The sequence below is a fragment of the Microcaecilia unicolor genome, chromosome 6 (assembly GCF_901765095.1).
Source record: "Microcaecilia unicolor chromosome 6, aMicUni1.1, whole genome shotgun sequence".
Taxonomy (NCBI): Eukaryota; Metazoa; Chordata; class Amphibia; order Gymnophiona; family Siphonopidae; genus Microcaecilia; species Microcaecilia unicolor.
In genome coordinates, this window is record NC_044036.1 from 235629905 (window position 1) to 235657630 (window position 27726).

A 27726-nucleotide genomic window follows, 5' to 3' on the forward strand; every position below is an offset into this window, starting at 1 on the left:
AGTACAAAGACTAGTGGACACTCAATGAAGTTACATGAAACAATTTGAAAACAAATAGGAGGAAATATTTTTTCACTCAAAAATAGTTAAGCTCTGGAACTCTGCTGGAGGATGTAGTTGCAGCAGCTAGCATATCTGGGTTTAAAAAAGGTTTGTACAAGTTCCTAGAGGAAAAGCCCATAGTCTGCTATTGAGAAAGACATGGGGAAATTACTGCTTGACCAGGGATTGGTAGCATGGAATGTTGCTACTATTTGGGTTTCTGCCAGGTACTTGTGACCTGGATTGACCACTGTTGGAAATAGGATACTAGGCTAGATGAACTATTGGTCTGACCCAGTATAGCTATTATGTTATGTTCATGTTTTGTTGGACATTTTTTATTAACACATTTTGAGACATCGTCATTGATGTGCTGTACATTTTTGATGGCCTTTAGAATGTCTTGTTCAGAGTTTGGAGATATATCAATTTTACAATAAGCTTCTACATTTAATCCCGTATTTGTAAAATACATCACAGGCTCTGCACATTTTGGCTAAACAGCTATATGCCGACTTCCACAACTTTTGTAAAATAGCACTGCACATTTTTACTTATTTATTTATTACAGAAGGTCTAAGGAGCTCTATGCATTTTTGATTCCAATATTACATAATGTTGTGGCCTTCTAGGGATAGTACTAACATTCATGTTGCCATCTGTGTATAAAGGTTGCCCACCTCTAACCTAGAGGCTGATTTGGATTTAGTGGCAGTCAGAAAGATGTGGGTCACAGAAAACCATGACTGTGATATAGTTATACTGGGCTACAATCTGCTCAGGAAAGACGGTAGGAAGAAAGGGAGGGAGAGTGGTATTATACTTTTTCATTTAATTTTATTTATATGCTACCTACGATACGAGGCAGATTACAGTCAAACATACTCTATAATGATAAAAATATAAAACAAAAAAGGAGACACCCACACTAAACACAAAAACAAAGATATGGCAAACATAATAGAAATGACAGCCTGCATTCATGGTTACATAGTAAATGACAGCAGATGAAGAGCCTGTATGGTCCATCCAGTCTGCTGAGGTGGAAGGAGGTGTTTCAGAGAGCTCTGCAGACTTCCAGTGGGGAAGGGAGTGAGGCCTAGCTCCCTCCCCAAGGATGAGGAGGGCCTTTGGGGAGCGTTCCCCAGGACAGGCCCAGGCCATGGGGCCTCCTGGGCCCAGGGACCAGAGGGTCAGGAAAAGCGGTCCTCTCCCTGGCAGTGCTGCAGGGAGGAGGGAAAGGAGCCCTGTGGCTAGAAGAGGGCCAGACTCCAAGGGAGGAAGCCAGACCGGTACCCCCCTCGCGGCCGCACGACATCCAGCAGGTGAGGGGGGGGGGAGAGCTGGCGGAGGCCCTAGAGAAGAGCTGGTCTGAGAAGGAAAGAGAGGTAATGGAGATCTGTCAGGAGGCCCTGCCGGAGGTGGAGGAGGAAGGCAGTGAGAACAGTGACGATCTAGAGGAGGAAGAGCTTGTGGACTACTGCCAGGATCTAGAGGACCCGGCCAGTGGCATAATTAAAAGGGTGAAGAGAATTAAAAGTACGGAGAAGGAGGTGGTGGAGCCGGGGAAGCGGGTCAAAATGGCAAAAGCCCTGAGCAGGCTGGCCCCAGCAGAGCATCGCAAGACCTATATGAAAGAGGAAACCCGGCTACTTAAGCTTCTCCAGAAAAAAGAACAGCTGCTGAGGGCACTGAGGAAAGGTCCTGGAAACCCTCTGAGAGAACTCTATATCAACAGAGACAGGATGGCCTTGGGGGGACAGGCCCCGTCAGCCTCGGTACAGTGGAAGCAACAAACATAGCAGGAAGGAATCAGCCCAGGCTTTGGACCCCAGAACATTGAAGCATCAGGGGAGCTGCCAGGAACAAGCACCCAAAATACATTAAAATTCATGCAATACCTTGCTAGTCAGTCGGGGCCTCTGCAGGCAGCTTCTGGAGTAAGCAGCACTGAAGGTGGGTCTGTGGAGGCCTCCACATTGAGAGCACCTGAGTAGTAGTAGTAGTAGTGTGGGAGAGCAGAACAGGAAAAAAACTTTACCACCAAGACTTTTCAAATTGTTGAAACAGAGGCTGGAATTTCAGGAGAGAGATTTTTTCCCACAGAAGTGGTGGTGGAAGTTGAAACAGAGAACTTACCTGGAAAAGAGGCAAGGGGTAGGCAGAGGCAGTTGAAGCCACAGGTTGTCCTGTTCCCATTGCCTGTAGTAGGAGCAGACGGCAAGGCAAAAATGCCTGCCCCATCACAGCCTGGGAGGCCACACCCACACCCACGAAGCTCTGAGGAGCAGGATGTTCCAGCCAATCGGGCTGCATCAGGGCTAAGGACTGAAAGTGAGATTTTCCAGCAGGGAGCTGCCTCTTAAAGGAGAAGTCAGGAAGAAAGGCGAGTGAAGAGGAGCGGTTTTCGATAGAGAAAGCACAGGACACGCAGTGTTTCCCACAATAAGGTTCAGAATGGCAAGGCACGGCGCTGCCAGGGGGCGGGAAGCCATGCCCGCCCAGCACATTGGAGCAGGGGGCGCCAGCCAATCGGGCTGGAGGAGCAGGGACGGCCGCAAAGGAGCTGCAGTGGCTGGTAGGGGAGAATGCTACAGTGCAGGAGGATTCCCCACGTTTGGGAGAGCGAGCAATGCTGGAGTGCGGGAAGCCACGCTTACTTGGCAAAACGGCGGAGCAGGAAGTCCCGATGAAGCAGGACGCCAGAGGGGAGACCAGTTCCCAGGAAAACAGCGGGCCCGCACAGGGAAAGCTAGAGCAGCACGTTGCAAGGAGGGACCCAGCACAGAGAACAGGTTCCGGGGGGGGGGGGGGGGGGGGGGAAGGAGGGGGGAGGAGCGGGAGGTGTTTGCCTTGCAGTGTACGCCAGAAGGAAACTTGACTGGTACCTTTGACTTTGAAGTTGGCCAGGCTGCGGGGGGGGGGGGGGGGGCGAGCCAGGGGGGAGTGTTTGGGCCGGGGGGGGGTCAGGGGCATTGGGAGGGGAACAGGTATTTAGGGGAACCTGCTCTCACTGTCTCTAGCGAACGTGTTGAAGGGGACAATGTCAGGTTTTTGGCTGCAGGGGAAATGGAACAGAAGGACACTTTGAAGGCAGGGGATGTGCAAAGTCTGCTGATAGAAGGGAAGCAATGTATGTTGGGTGGGGGGGAGAGGGGGTTTTGGGGGGAGGGATAGGGAGGGAGGGGAGGGAAGCTGAGAGGGGGGGCGAGAGAGGGGGGTACAGCGCAGCAGGAGCAGGGGGTCTCAGTGCAGGAGATGGGGGAGGGGGACAGTGGGAGGTGCTCCATCCTTTGCGGCGGTAGTAGGTGGGGAGGTGGGCAAGGGGGAATGGGGGGCAGGAAGCAGTGGGGAAGGATGGGGGGGAGGGTGGGGGGGCCAGGTTCCCAAAAGGAGAAATGTGGTTCAGTTAAGGTGGGTGGGGGAGGGGGGATGCCAAGTAGGGATGCGGCCCTGAAGTTGGTCCTGGGTTTAGGATTTCTCCCAGAGGACCTCTATGCCTGTATCCATCCGGTGAATATCCCAGAATACGATGTTAGTTTTCTGACCCAGCGAGGCATGGAGGTCTTCTGGGAGAAATACGAGGGGGTAAGGGGGAAAGGGGATTGGAGAAACTTTAGGGCCGTACCGATGAGCAGACCTGACCTGGTGCAGGTAACCCTGCTGGTCCGAAACGAATCTATCTTGGGGGCGGACCTGGCCTTCTGGCTACAGCGGTACGCAGAATTGCATACCCCCTTGTCCAAGCTCCCTGACCCCAGTAGGGTGTGGGCGGGAGGATGGGGGGCGCAGGTTAAGCTGAAGCAGGCAGGACACGTGACCCAGCACATTCCCTCCACGGCGTTCATTGGCAGGGATTGGATCCTCTGCTTTTATAAGGGGCAGCCGCGGCAATATCACAACTGCGGGTCATTCAGACATTTTAGTATGTCGTGCCCAGTACGGCAGTGTGGGAGGTGCGGGTCTAAGGAGCATCCTATGGAGTCTTGTGCATCTATCCGGTGTAATTTGTGTGGGGGTCTGGGGCATGCATTCATAGCTTGCCCTTGGGCCTCCCATAACGGGGGAGAGGAGGACATGGGAGGGGGCGGTCCAGTTCAGAGGGAGAGGGGGGAGGGGATGTAGGGCGAGAGCAGGTTCCCGGGGTGGGGGGAAAGGGGCTGCGGAGGGACAGGGAGTGGGAGGGGGGTTGGGGGAAGGGCGGAAGTGGCAGGAAGGGGCAGATGAGGGTTGGACGCGGGTGTCAAAAAAACAACGGAAGGGGACAGGGGTACGGGAGGAAGGGGGAGGGGGCAGGAATGGGGAGAGAAGTAGAGAACAGATTTAGGGGACTGGAAGATGAGGGAGGGGGTGAGGAACTGGCAGGAGAGGAAGGAGAGGATGGGGTGAGCCGGCAGGATGGGTTGGGAAGCATGGCAGAGGCTGAAAAGGGAACGGCGGGTAAAAGGAAGAAGAAGAAGAGGGAGAAGGCTTTGAGGGACGAAGAAGAGGAAATGGTAGTGGAGGAGGTCGGGGAGGTGGGGGGCGGATTGGGGGGGCTGAAGGGAGAGTGGGGGAGAAAAGGAGGGTAGGACAGGAGGCAGTGATGAAGGCAAGAGAGGGGAGGGAGGACGGGCTGGAGGCAGGATTGATGGACGGGGTCGAAGAAGGGGCAGAAGGGGTGGGAGATGGGGGCGGGGGAGAGGGGGGAGGGTTGGTGGACGACTCCCAGGGAGGGAGGGAGGTGGGCAAAGAAAAGAGGAAGAAGGGGGGGGAAGAAAGTAAGAAAGTGGGGGGCTTTTTGAGCTAGGGGTCCGGGACTGGGCAGAGGAGGAAGGGGAGGGGGAAGGGATCCCTGGAGGTAGTATGGAGCAGAGGGAAGGTAGCCAGGAGGGCGGGGAGTATGGAACGGTACAATGATGGCGGGACTGCTGCTAACATTCGCCACACTTAATGTGGCTAGTGTCGCCTCCCAGAGGGCGAGATGCTTGGCGTTCGATGGCCTCTCTGCCGTGGCGGCGGACTGTTTTCTTCTGCAGGAGACCAGGCTGCGAACGCTGGAGGAGGTTCGGTGGGCAAAGCAGGCTTGGAGATGGGGGCCCTCTATTTGGGGTCTGGCTGGGGAACGGTATGGGGGGATAGGCATCCTCTTCAAAACCTTTAAAGTAGAGATCCAGAGGGTGGTGGAGCTGGGAATTGGGAGGTGTCTGGTGTTAGATGTGAGATTGCGGGGGTGGCTTTACGGGTGATTAACATCTACGGGCCGCAAAGCAAACGGGGAAGGTCGGCACTATTTGGGAAAATTCGGCCGTACCTTTACACCTCACGGCAGCTGGTGTGTGTGTGTGTGGGGGGGGGGGGGGAGCATTTTAACACAATCCTGAGGAAGAAGGATGGGGGGGGAGGGCGGCACAAGTAGGTTACGATGGGGTACGGCTAGTAGGGATCATGAAGGGAGTGGGATTGGTGGACGCGCACATAAGAGTTTGGTGGTGGGACGCAGGGTTTCACTTTTGCCCGGGGCACTTGTAGAAGTAGAATCAACCGGTTTTTAATTCGGGGAGGGGCGTGTGGGAAGGCACCAAGGGTGGTAGAGGTTGATTTCTCAGACCACAAGATGGTGATGGTCAAGCTGGGGGGAGGGGGGATTCACGGATTGGGGAAAGGATTGTGGCATTTGAATCAGAAATGGTTGAGGGAGGGGGTGTTGCACCAGGAGTATCTGGAGTTTCTGGCAGACCAGGTATCCATTCAGGGTGTCTTCCCTTCCCTAGGGGACTGGTGGGAAGTTTTGAAACACCACACCAGGGGGTTCTTTCTCCGTCAGGCGAGGAGGCAGGGGAGGAAGGTCACTCGGCTAGGAACTGCTCTGAGGAAGCGAAGGGACAATTTGATTTCCAGGGGAGGGAGGAGGGAGGACATTGAGGCCTTGCAGCAGGAGGTGGAACGGGTACAATACAATCGGTACTCTTCCCTCGTCTATGAGCGGGACTTCGGAAAGCTGCTCAGCCCGAACCCGTATGATTGCTGTAAGGAAAGAAGGGGGAGGAGGGTGGTAGAGGGGTTAAGGGATGAGGGAGGGGGGGACGCTCCAGCAGTCTAGGGAAGGTATCTTGTAGGTGGTGGGGACCCACTTTGGGCGGGTCTTTTTGGACCAACGGTTGGGGGAGGAGGCCATGGCGAGGTACATTGAGGAAACCGCAGGGGTGGGTAAGGGGGGGCCTCATCTTCGGGCCTTGCTGCGGCTGTGGACGCTGCAGGAGGTACAGGAGGCCATCGGGGCCTTGCGGCGCAGGACGGCGCCGGGGCCAGATGGACTCCCGGCAGAGTTCTACCAGCGGTTTAGGGATCAGTTGGCACCAGTCTTGTTGGCAATCTGGGAGGCGGCATGAACAGGGGGCTTCTTGCCTGAGTCGATGGGGGCATCAGCTTTGGTCCTCCTTAGCAAAGGCAAGGACCCCCAGGATGTGGCAAATTGGCGGTGGATTGCACTTCTGAACACCGACCGGAAGATCTTCGCTCACATGCTCCTTGCCCACATGAGGAAGATCTCCGGGGAAGTGCTGGTGGCCCCGCAGGGGTGTGGGGTCCCGGGAAGGGGGGTGCTGGAGGCAGTGGCCTGGGTGAGGGAGGGCCTGGAACGTAGTCGGGTGGGAGAGGGCAGGCTGGTCGTGGCCTTGGACCAGGACAAGGCCTTCAACCGAGTGCAGTGGGGTTTTTTATGGAAGGTCCTAGACCACTATAGATTCCCGGAGGAATGGATCGTGCAACTGCAGTTATTGTATGCGGGGGCGCCATTTTGAAGCATTGTAGACATCGGTTGATCAATTTTCAGTACATTTCAAAGCACTCCGTTCCTGAAGAAGCCACGTTTCCAGGCAAAACGGGTCCCCGTAGAACGGACAGCGATGAGTGCCTGATCTCATTTAAAAGCTAAGTGTTACTTTTTCTGATATGTGGTTGAGACATTCCTTTGAAAAAGCATTTGAATGATTCAAAACTCATTGAAAGAAATTCATTCCATTGATGAACTTAATTGAAAGATACTTATTTTGTTTATTCATTATACAGTATTGAGGCGATTAAAAATTCTTTTGAGCCCCCTTTTTAAATGGAGTTTTTTGGCCCAATGATCGAACTGTAGCGTGTGTTATAAGCCGATGTAAGATCATCTTTAACCACGCTCAAAACCTTCAGGCGATTGGCCTACGGTTTCTGAGGGCTTTTTTCTCCATTTTTTTCAAATAAACACCAACTAGTTGATTTTTTGTCAGAGCAGTTTCTTTGGTATTAGCGCAATTCTTTCCCCTGGTGAATGGATGGAGGGGGGCGGAGGTGGGGTGTGGCAGGGGTGCCCGTTGAGCCCCCTGCTGTATGCTTTCGCCATTAATCCCCTGGTGAGGAGGCTGGAAAGGGACGGGCTCAGAGGGGTGGAGGTAGGCAAAGGGAATGTGTTGCGAGTCATCGCTTATGCGGACGATGTCACCGTCTGGATGGCGGATCGCAGGGAGGGGAGGAGGCTGCGGGAGACCCTTGTCCGAGCTGTCCAGGAAGTGGCCCAATGGGAACGGGTGGAGGTGGGGGTAAAGACCTTTGGGGTTTGGTGGAAGCATGTACGCTTGAAGTTTTCAATGTTTGGGGGGGAGTTGGGGGGGACTGTTTTTTGTGTAAATTTTGCATTTTTGTATAAAAGTACAATTGAATTTTGATTTTCCGCTTTCATTTAATAAAGGAATTCTCCAGTCTGTCCAACAATTTGGCCACAATATAGTTTAATCATACAATATTATATGAAGTCAACATACAGAACAATGTGCCATTATATCCATCCCTATACTATATGCCTAATTACAGAGTAGTTAAGCCTCAGTCACATAGTAAAGATACCTTGAGAGTAGAGAAAAAACATTTGATAACTCTCCCAGATCAGGATGGAATGGGGGGGGGGGGGGGGGAACAGTTGAAGACTTTGATAAGTGGCTTTCAATTGTGGGTCGACTGCTTTAACAGCAATCTCAATGAAATGAAAAGATGGCGTCATACAGAGACTTCTATGGTCCATACAATTCTATATTAAAGATTAATATTAAAGTGACAGAACTGCTGCACTTACGGGGTATGGAAGAGGCACTGTTGATCAAAGTGAAAAGAGCGAATGAAAAATGTATTTACATTGGTGTGATATGGAAGGGCATTTTCGAAAGATTGGAAATTGGACGTCTTTGTAAAACATCCAAATTCGGAGGTGTGGAAAAGGTCATTTTCGAAAAAAGATGGGTGTCCATCTTTGTGTTCAAAAATACCATGGACGTCCTTGGATTTGGACGTCTTTGATTTTCGGCCATTTTCGAAAACAAAAACGTCCAAGTCTAAAACGTCCAAATTCAAGCCATTTGGACGTGGGAGGAGCCAGCATTTTTAGTAGACTGGTCCCCCTAACATGCCAGGACAGCAGTCAGGCCCCCTAGGGGGCACTGCAGTGGACTTCATAAAATGCTCCCAGGTACATAGCTCCCTTACCTTGTGTGTTGAGCCCTCCAAAACCTACTACCCCCAACTGTACACCACTACCATAGCCCTTACAGGTCAAGGGGGGTACCTATATGTGGGTACAGAGGATTTCTGGTGGGTTTTGGAGGGCTTGCTGTTTCCTCCACAAATGTAACAGGTGGGGGGGGGGGGGGGGGGTATGGGTCCACCTGCCTGAAGTGCACTGCACCTACTACTAAACTACTCCGGGGACCTGCATGCGCTGTCATGGACCTGAGTATGACATCTGAGGCTGGCTTAGAGGCTGACAAGTAATATTTTTAATCATGTTTTTTGAGGGTGGGAGGGTGTTAGTGACCACTGGGGGAGTAACGGGACATCATCCCCGATTTCCTCCAGTGGTCATCTGGTCAGTTTGGGCACCTTTTTGTGCCTTATTCGTAATAAAAATAAGTCTAGGTGAAAACGTCCAAGTTTTAGTCCTGGACATCTTTGCTTTGTTCCATTATGGCTCAAAGACGTCCAAGTCTTAGGAACACCCAAGTCCCGCCTCGAACATGCCTTCAATACGCCCCCTTGAGATTTGGACGTCCTTGCGATGGACTTCTGACAAAGACGTCCAAAATGCATTTTCGATTATACTGATTTGGACTTCTCTGTGAGAAGGACGTCCAAGTGCCCATTTATGTCACTTTTTGGACATTCATCTTTTTCGAAAATGAGCCTGATGGTCTCCTTCACAGACAGAAGAAGTGGACAGGAATGGTAGGAATGCTTTTTTGTGCCCTTCTTTTCTGTTCCCCATAAGTGAAAGTCAAATATGCAAAAGACACGTTCATGACACCATCTGTCTGAATGATTATTCATTGATTTATTAAACATCTTAAAATCAAAGGCATGTACAAAATCAGAAATCTGATACAAAAATGAAATAAATAGAAAATTTATAAAGCAGTAAAAAAAAAGAGAGAAGGATAAATAAAGAAATCTGAGCGTATAACCCACAGGTCTTATGCATTTAGTATGGGCATTGCCTGCACCACACACATTTTGGAAGTGGGGGACATGAATGTCCCAAGCCTGGTGATCTAGGAGTGTTCAAGGGGGTCTTGGTTAAATTTTGGAAAACCATATAGGAGGTGCCTAATACATGTTTAAACATAATAGACTTCAACAAACCAATCCTATGAAAGGCTAGAAAAGTGACAGAATCAAAAGGACAGTAACAATGGGAGAAAAGCAATACATTAACATATACTTGTGTTGTCCAGAAAATTAACTGGTACCAGTTATGTTGAGCGGTCAGAATAGGCCACTTAAATAGCAGGCCTATCTTTGACCGCTAAAAAGTTAGCCAGTTAACCTTTTAGTTGTCAAAATAAACCTGGATATTCAATGTCGGCCGCCGGATATGGCCCAGCATTTAATATCCAGGTTTAACACTGGCGATGGACAGCAAATGCGCTGCCTGTCACCGGCTGAATATTGAGTACTAAGTCTGTTTGCTTCAGAAGTCTGCAACAATCATGACTGCCTTGGTTTAGTTGGTGGGGCAGACAGAGGAATGGTGATGGGGAGATTTGGGAGATTGGTTAGAGTGATGATGACAGAACTAACAGAGAGGAATAGAAAACAACTATATAAAAATGTTTCAAAAGGGTCCATCCAATTGGCAGTCTTACTATATATGGTCTGTGCCTGCTGGGGGAACTGAACCCAATTTTGGCCCTTGGTTGCCCAAAGATTGCAAGTTTGTCCCTGCTATAATCTCTTTGGTGGCCATGATTTTAGATCATGTGAAGGTGTTTAAAATTCTCAAGATTATACATTCGAGGCACAGTTGATCAGAGCCAAAAATACGATTGTTCTCCTTTCATTCACTAGGAGGTTCCATCGTGCTGTTCGGGGCTAGCCAGAGTTGCAAAGCATTTGGGGAAGATTCCAATGTGGCCATTGCACTGTCCTTCCAGCCAGAAATCATTCACTGCATCACAGGAAAAGAAAAGAAGGATTAGTTTCTTGATGTTAGGATGTTCTTTAATTCATTGCTTGTTTTCCTCCTGCCATGAAACAGTTTTAAATATCTAAGAAATGCTCACCTTTATTTCTACATTTTTATTGGACTAATGTAATATACATCCAATCTTAACTAGCTTCTTGGGAGTTAACATTCCTTCCTCAGGTCCAAACAGAATAAGCAAATCACAGCAAAAGATAACATTGCAAGGCAACCAGCAGGAGGGACTGGGGGGAGAAGATCTCAGCAGCATCAGATCTCTGGAGAGCTCCTACCTATAACAGTAGTAGCATGCATGAACCACTATTGCCCTATCCCCTCACAAGACACACTAGCATTCCCCTGCCACCCTGGGTGGTCATCCATCTTGCCTGGTCCTTCCAATCTTCCAATGGCCCTAAGAAAAGGTACAAGGGTCTGGTTGCCAGAGTGATGAAACAGTGACAGATAGGAAGGGTAGTGAGTTAAAAAATCCAAGTCTCTTCCACATCTTTTATGTGTGTTCTGAAGTGTTTGATCGTTTTAATTTCAAATGTCCTAGACTGTTCTGAATTTATTTAGTATCCTGATCATAAAGTCTGGTTCCAAACATGCTCCTCCAAGGAAGCATTGCTTTCCTCTGTTTTGTGGGGTGTAATTTTGTAATCTTGTCTTTAACTTACCATCCCTTTCCATGTTTTGTACACTAAATAATCTTGTGGCATTTTCTTACTTCCGAGAGCAGGTGGGTGGGTGAAAGAAGCAGTCACCCACATAGAAAAGACATTCAGTACAAGGGGACCATATTCATGCTCCTCCTCAAATGTGGTGCATATTATTCAGTGAAGAAAATGTGAAGAAGGATGTTACAGCAATAAAACAAACCAAAAGTTGAGATTGAAATTCCATCCAGACTGGGACATGCTTAATTACAGCACTATTTTAGAAAAAGCCTTCTGTAAAATACTTACAAGGACATGCTGGAGTATATGTGTATTCACTGGCATACATAGCAGAAGCATCCATTTTACAAATATAGATACGTAAAAAATAAGTGGCATGAACCCAGCAGCTCCATATAAGTGTAAGTGCTGCCAATTAAGCAGAGAGGCCACAATTTTTATTTTTCTTAACTTTAGAGGCAGAAATAAACAGAAGATTAAGGAGAATTACTCCTTTAGGGGGTCTTTTTCTAAACGGCAGTAAGCCCAATGCGGGCTTACCGCTCGCTAAACTGGATGTACCTCCGGGCTACCGCAGCACCCTGGCAGTAGTTCCCACCCCCAGTGCACACCATTTCCAGCGCTACAAAAATATTTTTATTTTTGTAGCGCCAGTGTTTACCCAGTGGTAATCGGGTAGTTCCGTGAACTGGCTGGTTACTGCCAGGTTAGAACTAGAGCCCTTACCGCCACATCAGTGGGTGGCGGTAAGTGCTTCCTTCAAAATTGCTGTGAGGCAAGTGCTTCACTTGCCACAAGGCCCTTTCTTTAAAAAAAACAAACAGCCTTTTACCCGCTGAGCTAAAAGGGGGCCTCAACATGCATCAAAAACATGTGCTCCCTTTTGCCACAGCTTAGTAAAAGGACCCCTTAATTCCTTGTGTAAAAGCCCTGGTACTTTTTCCAAGTTTCCAATTTTTATTAAAATTTGATATACCACACTTGGGGGGGGGGGGGGGGGGGGTCTATCTAGGTGGTTTATAATTAAAAATTATAACATTTGAAAAGAACTACAATATCAATAGAACATCAAAAGAATAATAAAAGGAAAGAAATAGTAAGGATGGGTGAGTCATGGGAAAGACCAAAGGCCCATCAAGCCCAGCTTCCTGTTTCCAACAGTGGCCAATCCAGGTCACAAATACCTGGCAAGATCCCCAAAAAGTACAAAACATTTTATACTGCCTATCCCAGATATAGTGGATTTTCCCCAAGCCCATTTAATAACGGTCTACGGACTTTTCCTTTAGGAAACCGTCCAAACCTTTTTTAAACTCTGCTAAGCTAACTGCCTTTACCACATTCTCCGGCAACATATTCCAGAGTTTAATTATGCGTTGAGTGAAGAAACATTTTCTCCGATGCGTTTTAAATTTACTACATTCCAGCTTCATTGCATGCCCCCTAGTCCTAGTATTTTTGGAAAGCGTAAACAGACGCTTCACATCTACCCGTTCCACTCCACTCATTATTTTATAGACCTCTATCATATCTCCCCTCAGCCGCCTTTTCTCCAAGCTGAAGAGCCCTAGCCGCTTTAGCCTTTCCTCATAGGAAAGTCGTCCCATCCCCTTTATCATTTTCGTCGCCCGTCTCTGCACCTTTTCTAATTCCACTATATCTTTTTTGAGATGCGGCGATCAGAACTGAACATAATATTCAAGGTGCGGTCGCACCATGGAGCGATACAAAGGTATTATAACATCCTCATTTTTGTTTTCCATTCCTTTCCTAATAATACCTAAGATTCTTTTTGCTTTCTTGGCCGCAGCAGCACACTGAGCAGGTTTCAACGTATCATCAACGATGACACCTAGATCCCTTTCTTGGTCAGTGACTCCTAACGTGGAACCTTGCATGACGTAGCTATAATTCGGGTTCCTCTTTCCCACATGCATCACTTTGCAAAAGAGATTGTAGTAGATCGGGTATCTTTAAATAACAATAAAAATCAGACAAAAGATTGCCAATTAATACTGTCAAGTACTAAGCATGATGTACTTAGGAACAACAAACATAGTTTGAAATGTCTATATGCGAATGCCAGGAGCCTAAGAAATAAGATGGGGGAGTTGGAATATATTGCACTAAATGAAAAATTAGATATAATAGGCATCTCTGAGACCTGGTGGAAGGAGGATAACCAGTGGGACACTGTCATACCGGGGTACAAATTATATCGTAGTGATAGGGTGAATCGGATTGGTGGAGGGGTAGCATTGTATATTAACGAGAGCCTTGAATCAAATAGATTGAAAATTCTGCAGGAAACAAAACACTCCTTGGAATCACTGTGGATTGAAATTCCATGTGCAAAGGGGAAAAGGATAGTGATAGGAGTGTACTACCGTCCGCCTGGCCAGGACGAACAGACGGATGCGGAAATGTTAAAGGAAATCATGGACGCAAACAAACTAGGCAACACAATAATAATGGGGGATTTCAATTACCCGCATATAGACTGGGTTAATGTAACATCTGTACACGCAAGGGACATAAGATTTCTTGATGAAATCAAGGACAGCTTCATGGAACAGCTAGTTCAGGAGCCGACAAGAGAAGGAAAAATACTAGACTTAGTCCTTAGTGGTGCTCATGATCTAGTGCAGGGGGTAACGATACGAGGGCCGCTTGATAACAGTGATCATAATATGATCAGTTTTGATATTGACATTGAAGGAAGTGAAACTAGGAAATCAAGTACGCTAGCGTTTAACTATAGAAAAGGTGATTACGACAAAATGAGAAAAATGGTGAAAAAAAGACTGAAAGGAGCAGCTCGCAGAGTAAAAAACTTGCATCAGGCGTGGATGCTGTTTAAAAACACCATCCTGGAGGTTCAGGACAAATATATTCCACGTATTAGAAAAAAGGGAAAAAGACTAAACGTCAGCCGGCGTGGCTAAACAGTAAGATAAAGGAAATCATTAGAGCCAAAAAACAATCCTTCAGAAAGTGGAGAAGAGAACCAACTGAAAGTAACAGGATAGATCATAAGGAATGCCAAGCCAAATGCAAAGCGGAGATAAGGAGGGCAAAAAGGACTTTGAGAAGAAATTAGCGTTGGAAGCAAAATACATAGTAAAATTTTTTTAGATACATTAAAAGCAGGAAACCGGCCAAAGAGTCGGTTGGGCCGCTGGACGAAAATGGTGTTAAAGGGGCGATCAAGGAGGACAAAGCCGTAGCGGAGAAATTAAATGAATTCTTTGCTTCGGTCTTCACCGAGGAGGATTTGGGGGGGGACACGGTGCCGGAAAGAATATTTGAAGCGGGGAGTCGGAGAAACTAAACAAATTCTCTGTAACCTTGGAGGATGTAATGGGTCAGTTCAGCAAGCTGAAGAGTAGTAAATCACCGGGACCTGATGGTATTCATCCCAGAGTATTAATAGAACTAAAAAATGAACTTGCGGAGCTACTGTTAGAAATATGCAATCTGTCCCTAAAATCGAGTGTAGTACCGGAAGACTGGAGGGTAGCCAATGTTACTCCGATTTTTAGAAGGGTTCCAGAGGAGATCCGGGAAATTATAGACCGGTGAGTCTGACGTCGGTGCCGGGCAAGATGGTGGAGGCTATTATTAAGAATAAAATTGCAGAGCATATACAAAAACATGGACTGATGAGACAAAGTCAGCACGGATTTAGTGAAGGGAAGTCTTGCCTCACCAATCTAATGCATTTTTTTGAGGGGGGTAAGCAAACATGTGGACAATGGGGAGCCGGTTGATATTGTATATCTGGATTTTTCAGAAGGCGTTTGACAAAGTGCCGCACGAAAGACTCCTGAAGAAATTGCAGAGTCATGGAATCGGAGGTAGGGTATTATTATGGATTAAGAACTGGTTGAAAGATAGGAAGCCGAGAGTAGGATTGCGTGGCCAGTATTCTCAGTGGAGGAGGGTAGTTAGTGGGGTCCCGCAGGGGTCTGTGCTGGGTCCGTTGCTTTTTAATGTATTTATAAATGACCTAGAGATGGGAATAACTAGTGAGGTAATTAAATTCGCCGATGACACAAAATTATTCAGGGTCGTCAAGTCGCAGGAGGAATGTGAACAATTACAGGAAGACCTTGCGAGACTGGGAGAATGGGCGTGCAAGTGGCAGATGAAGTTCAATGTTGACAAGTGCAAAGTGATGCATGTGGGTAAGAGGAACCCGAATTATAGCTACGTCTTGCAAGGTTCCGCGTTAGGAGTTACGGATCAAGAAAGGGATCTGGGTGTCGTCGTCGATGATACGCTGAAACCTTCTGCTCAGTGTGCTGCTGCGGCTAGGAAAGCGAATAGAATGTTGGGTGTTATTAGGAAGGGTATGGAGTCCAGGTGTGCGGATGTTATAATGCCGTTGTATCGCTCCATGGTGCGACCGCACCTGGAGTATTGTGTTCAGTACTGGTCTCCGTATCTCAAAAAAGATATAGTAGAATTGGAAAAGGTACAGCGAAGGGCGACGAAAAGGATAGTGGGGATGGGACGACTTTCCTATGAAGAGAGGCTGAGAAGGCTAGGGCTTTTCAGCTTGGAGAAGAGACGGCTGGGGGAGATATGATAGAAGTGTATAAAATAATGAGTGGAATGGATCGGGTGGATGTGAAGCGACTGTTCACGCTATCCAAAAATACTAGGACTAGAGGGCATGAGTTGAAGCTACAGTGTGGTAAATTTAAAACGAATCGGAGAAAATTTTTCTTCACCCAACGTGTAATTAGACTCTGGATTTCGTTGCCGGAGAACGTGGTACGGGCGGTTAGCTTGACGGAGTTTAAAAAGGGGTTAGATAGATTCCTAAAGGACAAGTCCATAGACCGCTATTAAATGGACTTGGAAAAATTCCGCATTTTTAGGTATAACTTGTCTGGAATGTTTTTACGTTTGGGGAGCGTGCCAGGTGCCCTTGACCTGGATTGGCCACTGTCGGTGACAGGATGCTGGGCTAGATGGACCTTTGGTCTTTCCCAGTATGGCACTACTTATGTACTTATGTACTTATGCACTTGCTCACATTAAACGTCATCTGCCATTTAGACGCCCAGTCTCCCAGTCTCGTAAGGTCCTCTTGTAATTTTTCACAGTCCTACTGCGATTTAACGACTTTGAATAACTTTGTGTCATCGGCAAATTTAATTACCTCTCTTGTTACTCCCATATCTAGGGCATTTATAAATATGTTAAAAAGCAGCGGTCCCAGCACAGACCCCTGGGGGACCCCACTAACTACCTTTTCTCCATTGAGAATACTGACCTTTTAACCCTACTCTCTGTTTCTATCTGTAACCAGTTTTTAATCCACAATAGAACACTACTCCTATCCCATGAGCTTCCAATTTCCTCTGGAGTCTTTCATGAGGTACTTGTCAAACGCCTTCTGAAAACCAGATACACAATGTCAACCGGCTCACCTTTATCCACATGTTTGTTCACCCCTTCAAAGAAATGTAGTAGATTGGTGAGGCAAGATTTCCCTTCACTAAATCCAAGTTGACTTTGTCTCATTAATCCATGCTTTTGAATATGCTCAGTAATTTTGTTCTTTATAATAGGCAGAAGGAAATAGTAGGAGAACTTTATAAAAATCTGTTTGTGCTTTTAGTTGGTGTAAAACATGACAGGGAAAGTTTTTCCCATAAACGTGTATTCCCTTTCTAAAGTGGAAAATACATGTGCAGATTTTTGGCCTGCCCAAGGCCTGGCCAAACCATGCCCCCTTGAAATCTATACATGGCTTGGATCTCCACGTGTAAACAGCAGCTTTCTGAATTCACCATTTACACATGTATGCAATCTATACATGTAAATGCCATTAGTTACACATGGAAATGTTTCTAAATTAGCCCTCATAGAATCACATATCACAAAGAATATCACATTAACACCTGCATGCAGGAACAGTTTTTGGGATCTGATCATTGTATCAATGACTGTATGATGAGCATATTAAATTTAACTTCAAACAATCCAGGAACCTAAAACAATTCAAGTTAAAATTATCGAAACTTCAGAATTGCCTTTAAAAGTCTTAGGGCAGTAAAAATTTAGAGTTACTGCACATTAGCTGCAAAAATTAATGCATGGCAATTGCAAAGCCTCTGCATTAACTGTAAGAGGTGTGGTCAGCATCTTCCCATACAGTTAATGCAGAGGCAATACACTTATGGGGTAATTCTATAAAGATTGCCTAAAGTTTGGAGCTAAAATGCTGTGTGCTAAGCATAAATTCTATATTGGCAATTATTTGTACAATTGCCATTACAGAATACTGACATAAGTCTGCATTTTAGCACCTAATTTTAGCGGCAAGCACAGAATGTCAAAAGCTGGTATAAATGCTAGCATCTAACTCTGGGGCAGATGCACTAAAATCATCGTAAAGCCCTTCCCTTACCGATTCCTTATTGAATCGGTAAGAAACGGGCATGCATCAAGGAAATCACATGCAAATGAGTTGGTCGCTGCTAGCTCATTTGCATGGGATTTCCTTCCAAGCCAGTCGGCCAGCTGAGCATGCGCAGAGCAGCCAAGCGTTATGCTGGCTGCTCTGCGTATGCCAAAGACGTCCAAAAACTACGTCCCTGATGAGCACTTGTCAGAGCCTTGGGTCGGAACGCAAGCTGCTGCCGCGGTACAGCTGGTGATCCCTGCAGCCCCACTCTCGGAAGGAGGGGGGTGGATTGCGGCCTGACCGCTTAGACCCTCCTCCCCGGGAACGCGTGGCTGGGGGCGGGAGAGGAAGGTGTCGCAACAGCCCAGGCTTCTCTTCCCCGCCCTGTCCTCCTGAAACAATAATAGTTGCCGTTGGAGGTGGAGATGAGTGGCCTGGCACGCAGCAGCCAGAAAACAACTTCTGTTCTGAAAGCAAATGGGTTGTGAATGTTTGCGCGATGGGGGGTGAGAGTTGCCCCAAATGACCACCGCCAGCATTGGGACGTGCGAGGACGGCCAAAAAAACTATTTGGACGTCCCTTTCGATTATGCCCCTCCTCCAGGTCTCTCTCAGCCAATCACAGCGCGTTTAGCTGACACCAGTGACAGCTAAACATGCTGTGATTGGCTAAGAGAGACCTGGAGGTGGGGCATAATCGAAAGGGACGTCCAAATAGTTTTTTTGATTTGGACGTCCTCGCACGTCCCGATTCTCTCCGGCGGTCTTTGAGATTATTAAACTGATATTTTGCTGTTGCTGTTTGCTCGACATGCTTCTGGGGTATCTACCCGTGAGTTGTACTAGTTCATGTTAATGGATGTGTTTTGTACTATGCTATTGTATTGCTTCTCAAAACTAAAGACTTCTACAAAAAAAATCTGGGGGGGGGGGGGGGGAACATCCAAGTGCTCGTCAAGGACGTCCTTTTTTGTTTTTGAGTGAAGGATGTCCATGTTAGGCACTTTCGAAGGACATCCCTGACGAGCACTTTGGATGTTCCCCCCCCTTCCGATTCCCTCACAGCAGCCCCAACGAGAGGTGCAGACCTCCCGTTAGGTTTTCCACGGTGAGGGGATCGGAAAACGGTAGTGCATCTCATTATAATACGATTTGTACACATTATAATACTAATTTGCTCATTTGCATTCCGTTTTCGTTAGTTGCTACCGTGATAGGAAAATGGCTCGGAGAACCCTTTTGTGCATGTCACGGTTTACTACTTGCTCGTTGAACTGGCTAGAAGCAGTTTAAAAACCACGTTGTTGGCTCGTTAAATTTAGTGCATCTTGGCCTCTGTCAGCTATGCACATAACTAGCAGTATTCTATAAACTTAGCACATAAGTGCTGGGCATGACCCTGACCCAGCCATGCCCCACCACATCTACACCTCTCTTGCTTGGTATATAAGTACATAAGTAATGCCATACTGGAAAAAGACCAAAGGTCCATCGAGCCCAGCATCCCGTCCCCGACAGTGGCCAATCCAGGTCAAGGGAACCTGGCAAGCTACCCAAACGTACAAACATTTTATAAATGTTATTCCCGAAATTGTGGATTTTTCCCAAGTCCATTTAGTAGCGGCCTATGGACTTGTCCTTTAGGAAACCGTCCAACCCCTTTTTAAACTCTGCCAAGCCAACTGCCTTCACTACGTTCTCCGGCAACGAATTCCAGAGTTTAATTATGCGTTGGGTGAAGACATTTTTCTCCTATTTGTTTTAAATTTACTACACTGTAGTTTCATTGCATGCCCCCTAGTCTTAGCATTTTTGGAAAGCGTAAACAGACGCTTCACATCCACCTGTTCCACTCCACTCATTATTTTATATACCTCTATCATGTCTCCCCTCAGCCGTCTCTTCCCCAAGCTGAAAAGCCCTAACCTCCTTAGTCTTTCTTCATAGGGAAGTCGTCCCATCCCCGCTATCATTTTAGTCGCCCTTCGCTGCACCTTTTCCAATTCTACTATATCTTTCTTGAGATGCGGCAACTAGAATTGAACACAATACTCAAGGTGCGGTCGCACCATGGAACGACATAATGGCATTATAACATCCTCATACCTGTTTTCCATACCTTTCCTAATAATACCCAACATTCTATTTGCTTTCCAAGCCGCAGCAGCACACTGAGCAGAAGGTTTCAGTGTATTATCGACGACAAGACCCAGATCCCTTTCTTGGTCCGTAACTCCTAACGTGGAACCTTGCATGACGTAGCTATAATTCGGGTTCTTTTTTCCCCACATGCATCACCTTGCACTTGCTCACATTAAACATCATCTGCCATCTAGCCGCCCAGTCTCCCAGTCTCGTAAGGTCCTTCTGTAATTTTTCACAATCCTGTCGCGAGTTGACTTTGAATAACTTGGAGGGGCATAATCGAACGCGAACGCCCATTTGTAAAAACGTCCATCTCCGAGAACGGGTCCGTGAAGGGGCGGGCCGAACTGTATTTTCGAAAAAAATGGACGTCCATCTTTTTTTTCGAAAATACATTGGATTAGGGCGTTTTTTGAGCTGGGCGTTTTTGTTTTTTAGCGATAATCGAAACCGAAGCGTCCCAGCTCAAAAACGACCAAATCCAAGGCATTTGGTCGTGGGAGGGGCCAGCATTCGTAGTGCACTGGTCCCCCTGAGATGCCTCTATGCCAGCCTCAAATATCATACCTAGCTCCATGACAGTAGTATGCAGGTCCCCAGAGCAATTTTACTTTAGTTGGTGCTGCGCGGGACCCATGCAGAGAGGAAAAATCGGAAGAAAAAAAAAACAAGCAAGCAAGTGCAGTCAGGGACGTCCAAATTAAAAGATAGTGAAAGGGGGAATCGAACCAGCAACCTTCTGATTACAAGCTCAGTGCTCTAGCCAGTGCACCACTGATTAGACGTCCTTCCCTTTCCATTAAGTCTCTCCAAGTTTCTGTCAGCCAATCACAGCTCATTTAGCTGACATCTGTGTCAGCTAAACAGCGGTGATTGGCTGACAGAAACTTGGAGGGACTTAATGGAAAGGGAAGGACGTCTAATCAGTGGTGCACTGGCTAGAGCACTGAGCTTGTAATCAGAAGGTTGCTGGTTCGATTCCCCCTTTTACTATCCTGGTAATTTAGACGTCCCTGACTGCACTTGCTTGGTTTTTTTTTTTTTTCTTCCGATTTTTCTCTCTGCATGGGTACCGCACAGCACTAACTAAACTAAAATTACTTCGGGGACCTGCATACTGCTGTCATGGAGCTGAGGATGACATTTGAGGCTGGCTTACAAGTTGGGAAAAAAGTGTTTAACATTCGTTTTTTTTTGGTGGGAGGGGGTTAGTGACCACTGGGGGAGTCAGGGGAGGTCATCCCCGGTTCCCTCCGGTGGTCATCTGGTCATTTAGGGCACTTTTTTGGGACCTGTTCGTGAAAAAAACGGGTCCAACAAAAGTGACCTAAATTCTCTCTGAAAACGCCTTTCTTTTTTCCATTATCGGCCGAGCACGCACATCTCTGCTCAGCCGATAACCACGCCTCAGTCCCGCCTTCACCACGCCTCCGACACGCCCCCGTCAACTTTATGCGTTCCCGCGACGGAGTGCAGTTGGAAACGCCCAAAATCGGCTTTTGATTATACCGATTTGGGCACCCACAAGAGAAAGACGTCCATCTCCCGATTTAGGTCGGAATTTGGGCGTTTTTCTCTTTCGAAAATAAGCCTCTCAGTGTCATCAGCAAATGTAATTACCTCGCTAGTTACTCCCATCTCTAAATCATTTATAAATATATTAAAAAGCAGCGGTCCTAGCACAGACCCCTGAGGAACCCCACTAACTACCCTTCTCCATTGTGAATACTGCCCATTTAACCCCACTCTCTGTTTCCTATCCTTCAACTAGTTTTTAATCCACAATAGGATGTTTCCTCCTATCCCATGACCCTCCAATTTCCTCTGTAGCCTTTCATGAGCTACCTTGTCAAACGCCTTTTGAAAATCCAGATACACTATGAGGCATATTTTCAAAGCACTTAGCCTTCCAAAGTTCCATAGAAACCTATGGAACTTTGGAAAGCTAAGTGCTTTGAAAATATGCCTCAATATCAACCGGCTCCCCTTTGTCCATATGTTTGTTTACTCCTTCAAAGAATTGAAGTAAATTGGCCAGGCAAGATTTCCCCACACAAAAGCCGTGCTGACTCGGTCTCAGTAATCCATGTCCTTGGATGTGCTCTGTAATTTTGTTTTTAATAATAGCCTCTACCATTTTCCCCCGCACCGACGTCAGACTCACCGGTCTATAATTTCCCGGATCTCCCCTGAAACCTTTTTTAAAAATGGGCGTTACATTGGCCACCCTCCAATCTTCCGGTACCATGCTCGATTTTAAGGATAAATTGCATATCGAGACGGGAGACGTATGTGTTAGGCGGGGAGAGTCTGATAAGTACGGACGGGGAGAGGGATCTTGCGGTGATAGTATCTGAGGATTTCAAGGCGACGAAATAGTGTGACAAGACGGTGGCCGTAGCTAGAAGGTTGTTAGGCTGTATAGAGAGAGGTGTGACCAGCAGAAGAAAGGGGGTGTTGATGCCCCTGTATAAGTCGTTGGTGAGGCCCCACCTGGAGTATTGTGTTCAGTTTTGGAGGCCATATCTTGTTAAGGATGTAAAAAGAATTGAAGTGCCAGTGATTCAGCTAGTTGCTGTATCAATGAAAGTTCTCTAGCAAGTCTGATGAAGGAATTTTCAGTTCAAGATTAAACTTTCAAATTCCCCTGGAATATAACTTTTGTAAATCAATCTAAATATTCCCAATAACAAAAGCAACCTTGTAACCACAATGCAGTTTGAAAAGCCTCTCTTCTATCAGAGCTAAGCAGGAAGGGAAAGAGACTTCACAAAACAAATTAACTAAGCAGTAAGCAATAAATTAAATAAGCCTTAAATTAAAGAAAATATCAGGTATCTAAACCTCTAGCCAAAAGTTGAAAATAGCAGGTATCTAAACCTCTAGCCTTTGTCTCATTAATCCATGCTTTTGAATATGCTCTGTTATTTAGTTCTTTATAATAGTCTCTACCATTTTGCCCGGCACCGACGTCAGACTCACTGGTCTATAATTTCCCGGATCTCCTCTGGAACCTTTTTAAAAAATCGGCGTTACATTGGCCACCCTCTAATCTTCTAGTACCATGCTTAATTTTCAGGATAAATTACATATTACTAACAATAGTTCTGCAAGTTCATTTTTCAGTTCTATCAATATTCTGGGATGAATACCATCTGGTCCAGGAGATTTGCTATGCTTCAGTTTGTCAAATTGCCCCATTACATCCTCTACGTCTATACAAATTTCATTCAGTTTCTCCAACTCATCAGCTTTGAATACCATTTCTGGCACCAGCATCTCTCCAAAATCTTCCTTAGGTAAGACCGAAGCAAAGAATTAATTTAATCTCTCCGCTATGGCTTTGTCTTCCCTGATCGCCCCTTTTACCCCTCGGTCATCTAGCAGTCCAAGCGATTCTTTTGCTAGCTTCCTGCTTTTAATATACCTACTATGTGTTTTTTTTCAAAGTCCCTCTTTGCCTTCCTTATCAGTGCTTTGCATTTGACTTGACATTCCTAATGCTGTTTCTTATTATTTTCATTTGGTTCCTTTCTACCTTTTTATTTATTTATTTCATTTATATCTCACATTATTCCAATAGATCAGGTTCAATGTGGCTAACACCGTATTGTAATTCACAGTACAAAAAGTGATGTGGGATAGTATACATTAAGTAGCAATAAGAAAGTAAATGAGGATTGTATATTACAATATGTAATATGGAAACAAATGCTAGATGCAAAAAGGTAATATTTTAAAATCATCCATGTATAATAATTAGAATTTTGAACACAGAGCCAGCTAGAGCAGCAGCAGAGAGTGACTACTCCTGCCCTGTCCCACAAGACCACCAGGAATCACCTCTGGGGAAGTCCTAGGGTGTCTGAGGGAGGTGCAAGAAAGGGGGAAATTAGATCAAGGGTGAGTTGGAAGATTGGAACTGTTAGCGTGGCAGCCCCCCTTATTCAGATCCGGCCAATATTCAAGCCAGGAACCAGATAAGTGGGGGCAGTCAACTCATGCCCACAACTTCATGGGTACTGAATGCCAGACATGGTTCAATATTGAATATCTATGTCTAATTTAGCTGGTGGAAGTCAGGATTAACTTCCTGGACATTCAATGCCAGTGCTCAGACATGGTCCAGCATTGAATACCTAGGTCTAATTTAGCTGGTGGCAGTCAGCATTATTTGACGTGTCCCTTTCCAGCAAGATAATATATGAGTAGTGTATCTCACAGGCATTTGTCAAAATTAATTGATTTTGACAGAAGACACAGCCACTTCCAGGTTCTCAGCCAATCAGAAGCAAGGGCACACCCAAGTCATGCCCAACCCCCAATGACATCACCGCCCAAGCCACGCACATTCCCCACCCCCTTTGTTGGCATCATCGGATATGACATCTTGTCCCTGCCCAAGCCCTTCCTCTTTTGCATAGCCCCACCCCAAACCCCACCCCTTTTCATAGCCACACCCCAACTCTGCTACCCTTTTGGTGATATCACTGGAAGTATCGCCATAGCCATGCCACTTTTCTAAGATGGCAGTCACTACTGTATACATCGCATCAGTTCCTGTTTTTCTTTGGTCACGTGGCAAGAAGTAATGTAAACCTGACTACCCCATACAGCATCAGAGAAATTTATTTGTGCAAGCACAGCTTCACTTTTTTCTCATAGGAAAGAAAAATAGGCATTTGTTTTTCTTTTTCTTTTAAAAGGATACTTTATGCTTATGAACGACAAGACTGCTCATACCAACCCCCTCCCTTTCCCTACCCCAAAAGTCCAATTTGTCTGCAGCCTTCAACTCCCCCATTCCCTTTTCCAAGCCATCCTCCGTAGAAAGAACTAGTGTGAACGCTATGGGGCTGTTCCAAGCACTCTCACAGTCCTGTTTGTTTGAGAGCTGCTTGCTTTTTCCAGCAAGCACACTGTTCTCTGTCTGTGTGAAATTCATATGAGTCTGTAGCCTCCACCCGTGATCCCCTCCCCTTTCCCCTAGCTAGCAATAAACAGGGAATCCTGGCTCTGTCCCTTCCAAGAAGTGAGGACTTAAGCAGTAGCCATAAGACAGATGTACTTTTCTTCCCTGCTTTTTCAAGAGAGATCATAACAGGGCCGTTTTTGCTTTCAGACTCATTTACACAGGCAGACGCCTGTTCACTTTCTTTTTTTTCAAAGCTGTTCTAAGTTAAGTTTCATAAGAAACTGGAGGGTTTTTTCTGAACAATGCTGCAAAAAGAAAAAACGGCTCAATGCTGCTTTGTGTGGCAAACCATCCCCCCCCCTTCTGTTTTCGAGACATCTATGTGAGCTCAGTCTGCATGAGCTGTCTGTTGAATCTGAATTCTTTATTTTGCTTTAGCAGTGTCCACCTGAGAAACATACAAGTTTTTAAGTTGCGTTCAGCACCAGTAAATGTAATAGCAATGAAAAAAGTGACAGAATAAATGTTTTATACAGGGATTGTTTTGCCTTACAGATATGCAGCTCCTCCGTCTCCCTAGTCACTTCCTGTAACCCCTCCTTCTCCCTAGCCATACATCACAGCCCCTCCTTCTCCCTTCATTTAGCAAAGCCATCATCCCAAACAGAACAATGCCTTATTTTGCTTTAACCCCCACTTCCAAGAAGCATGGACATAACCGGGGCTGTTCCTCCCTGCCTTGAGGTCATTTTTGAAAGAAAAAGAAAAAAGAAAAACAAATGCCTATTTTTCTTTCTTTCTTTCCTGTGAGAAAAAAATGAAGCTGTGCATGCGTAAATAAATTCCTCTGATGCTGTAGGGGGCGGTGTCAGGGTCTTTTTTTAACATCAATTCCTGCCATGTGACCCCATCCAAGATGGCAGCTAGTAGAGGAAACAGGAAGTGACGCGATGTATATAGTAGTGGCCGCCATCTTGAAAAAGTGGTGTGGCTATGAGGATACTTCCCAAGACATCACCAAAAGGGGGTGGGGTTTGAGTAAAGACCATGCAAAAAGGGGGTGGGGTTTTGGGTGGGGCTATACAAATAAGGGAGAGCAGGAGTTGTGGCTATATAAAAGGGTTGAGCTCAGGTGGGGGTCAAGGCGTCATATCTGATGATGTCATCAAAGGGGGTGGGGAGTGGGATCCAAGATGGCGCTGTGAATGGACGCACCTGTGTTAGCTCCTGGAAGTTGCTCTGTTTGTAGGTCCTCTTTGGTGCCTCCGTCGCCTCATCAAACATGGAGAAACGGAGGGGAAAAGTGAAGGAACATCCCTCAGCTCCTGTGACTTCTTCGGCGACGAGGCAGACAACTTTGCAATTTTTCAGACAGCAACCGGGTCCTCAGGGTTTTTCGACCCCCTCTGCAACTCTCGGCGCTTCGGCGTCGATTGAGAATGGAAACGGGGCTTCCCTGAGCCCCGTGGAATGAGTTGCTCCACCCCAGCCTGGAGAGGAGTTGCTGGCAGCTCTAACAGAGAAGGAAGCCGAAGGGGCTCAGTTTGATCTGTTTGAGGGAGTGTCTGCAGTAACCGGAGGCTGAATCTCAACGCCGAGAACTACTGCTACAATCAGCTTCAAAGGTATTGCCCCAGGACATAGTTTCTAAACTTGCTCGTGTTGAAGATCAACCTCACTCTTCTCCAGCCATTAGTGGTGTGAATAGACCAGCAACTGTGACATTAGAGTCACTATGGGATATGGTTTACAGCATTCACACTTCTATGCAAACTACTTTAAAAATGAATACTTCTGATATAAAGACTCTTTCTGAGGCTGCCCTGCTTCAGGCGCAAAAGACTGCACAGCAAACCTTAGATTTGGAGACTGTGAACACTAAAATTCAAGAAATGGGATCTGTAGAAACGGCTTTGGTTAAGGATAATAATTTCCTACATAAAAGATTGGAGTACCTGGAAAACCAGGCTAGAAGACTTAACCTCAGGTTTCTTAACTTTCCCAAATCGCCTTTAATTTCCCCTTTGGATATGGTTAAAAAATATGATTGATATTCTTGTAATGGATAAGGACTCACTGCCTCCCCTTACTCGGGCTTATTACATCAGGAGTGGTGGAGTGGTGGAAGAAAATCCCCCGATAGCAGGGGAAGGAATGGATCTTACTTCTTTCCTTGAGAGTTCATTGGAGGTAATTACTCAGAAGTTGACTCTGCTTGTTACTTTTGAGCTGGAGCCTGGTAGGAATGCCGTATTAAGGCTTTCCTTGAGACACTTAGAAAATCTGTTTTTGGGCTCAAAAATTCGCATTTTTCCTGATCTCTCAAGGCCTACACAGATGAGACGGAGGGCCTTTTTGGAACTCCGCCCTAGGGTGGTGGCACTGGGAGCAACTTTCATATTACATTTTCCTTGTTATTGTAATGTAATGCTTGAGGGTAAACAGTTTCAATTTGTAGATCCAAAACAGTTAAAAGAATTTCTAGATGCTAGAGTGGAATTGAATGTTGTGTGCCCTCCCTAAATGCAGGCTGGGGTCTGAACCAGAGGTTGTAACCATTAGTTCGTAATTATTGCCATATGTTTTATTTTTAAATTCTAAATTCTTGGATTCCAAATTTCCTAAACTTGTGGACAGAAAGGCTGTTAATGATATTTCCTTTTATTTTATTTTTGCCTCTTGTATAAATGCCAATTTCATACTCACGTATTGTGATGATATATTGAAATATATGAATACAGAAATATATATATAAAAAAAAAGGGGGTGGGGAGTAGATGTGGGTTGGACAGTGACATCATGAAAGGGGTGGGGCATAGGCAAGGCTTGGCCATGTCCTCATTCCTATTTGGCTGAAAACCCAGAAGTGGGCATGTCACCTGTCAAAATCAATTAATTTTGACAAATGCCAGTGAGATACACTACTTATGTGACTTGAAACAGCAGGTGTTGGTGAATAAAAATGGTTATGTTCTTTTAAATGTTTTTAAAATGTTTTTTTTTTATGCTATATAGAATCTTTTGCAATGCACACTGAAAATTCTTTCCTTAAATG

At 46.2% G+C, this 27726-nt stretch overlaps 1 protein-coding gene across 1 annotated transcript in view; it reads right to left on the reverse strand.

Moving 5' to 3' along the window:
- Positions 1 to 9193: 9193 nt before the first annotated feature.
- The window catches only part of NOXA1 (NADPH oxidase activator 1), a 590376-nt gene continuing 571843 nt past the window's right edge, over positions 9194 to 27726 (reverse strand). Inside the window, 1 exon segment of the mRNA XM_030206681.1 lies at positions 9194 to 10495. Coding sequence (XP_030062541.1) covers positions 10392 to 10495 — 104 coding nt within the window. The 3' untranslated portion in view covers positions 9194 to 10391.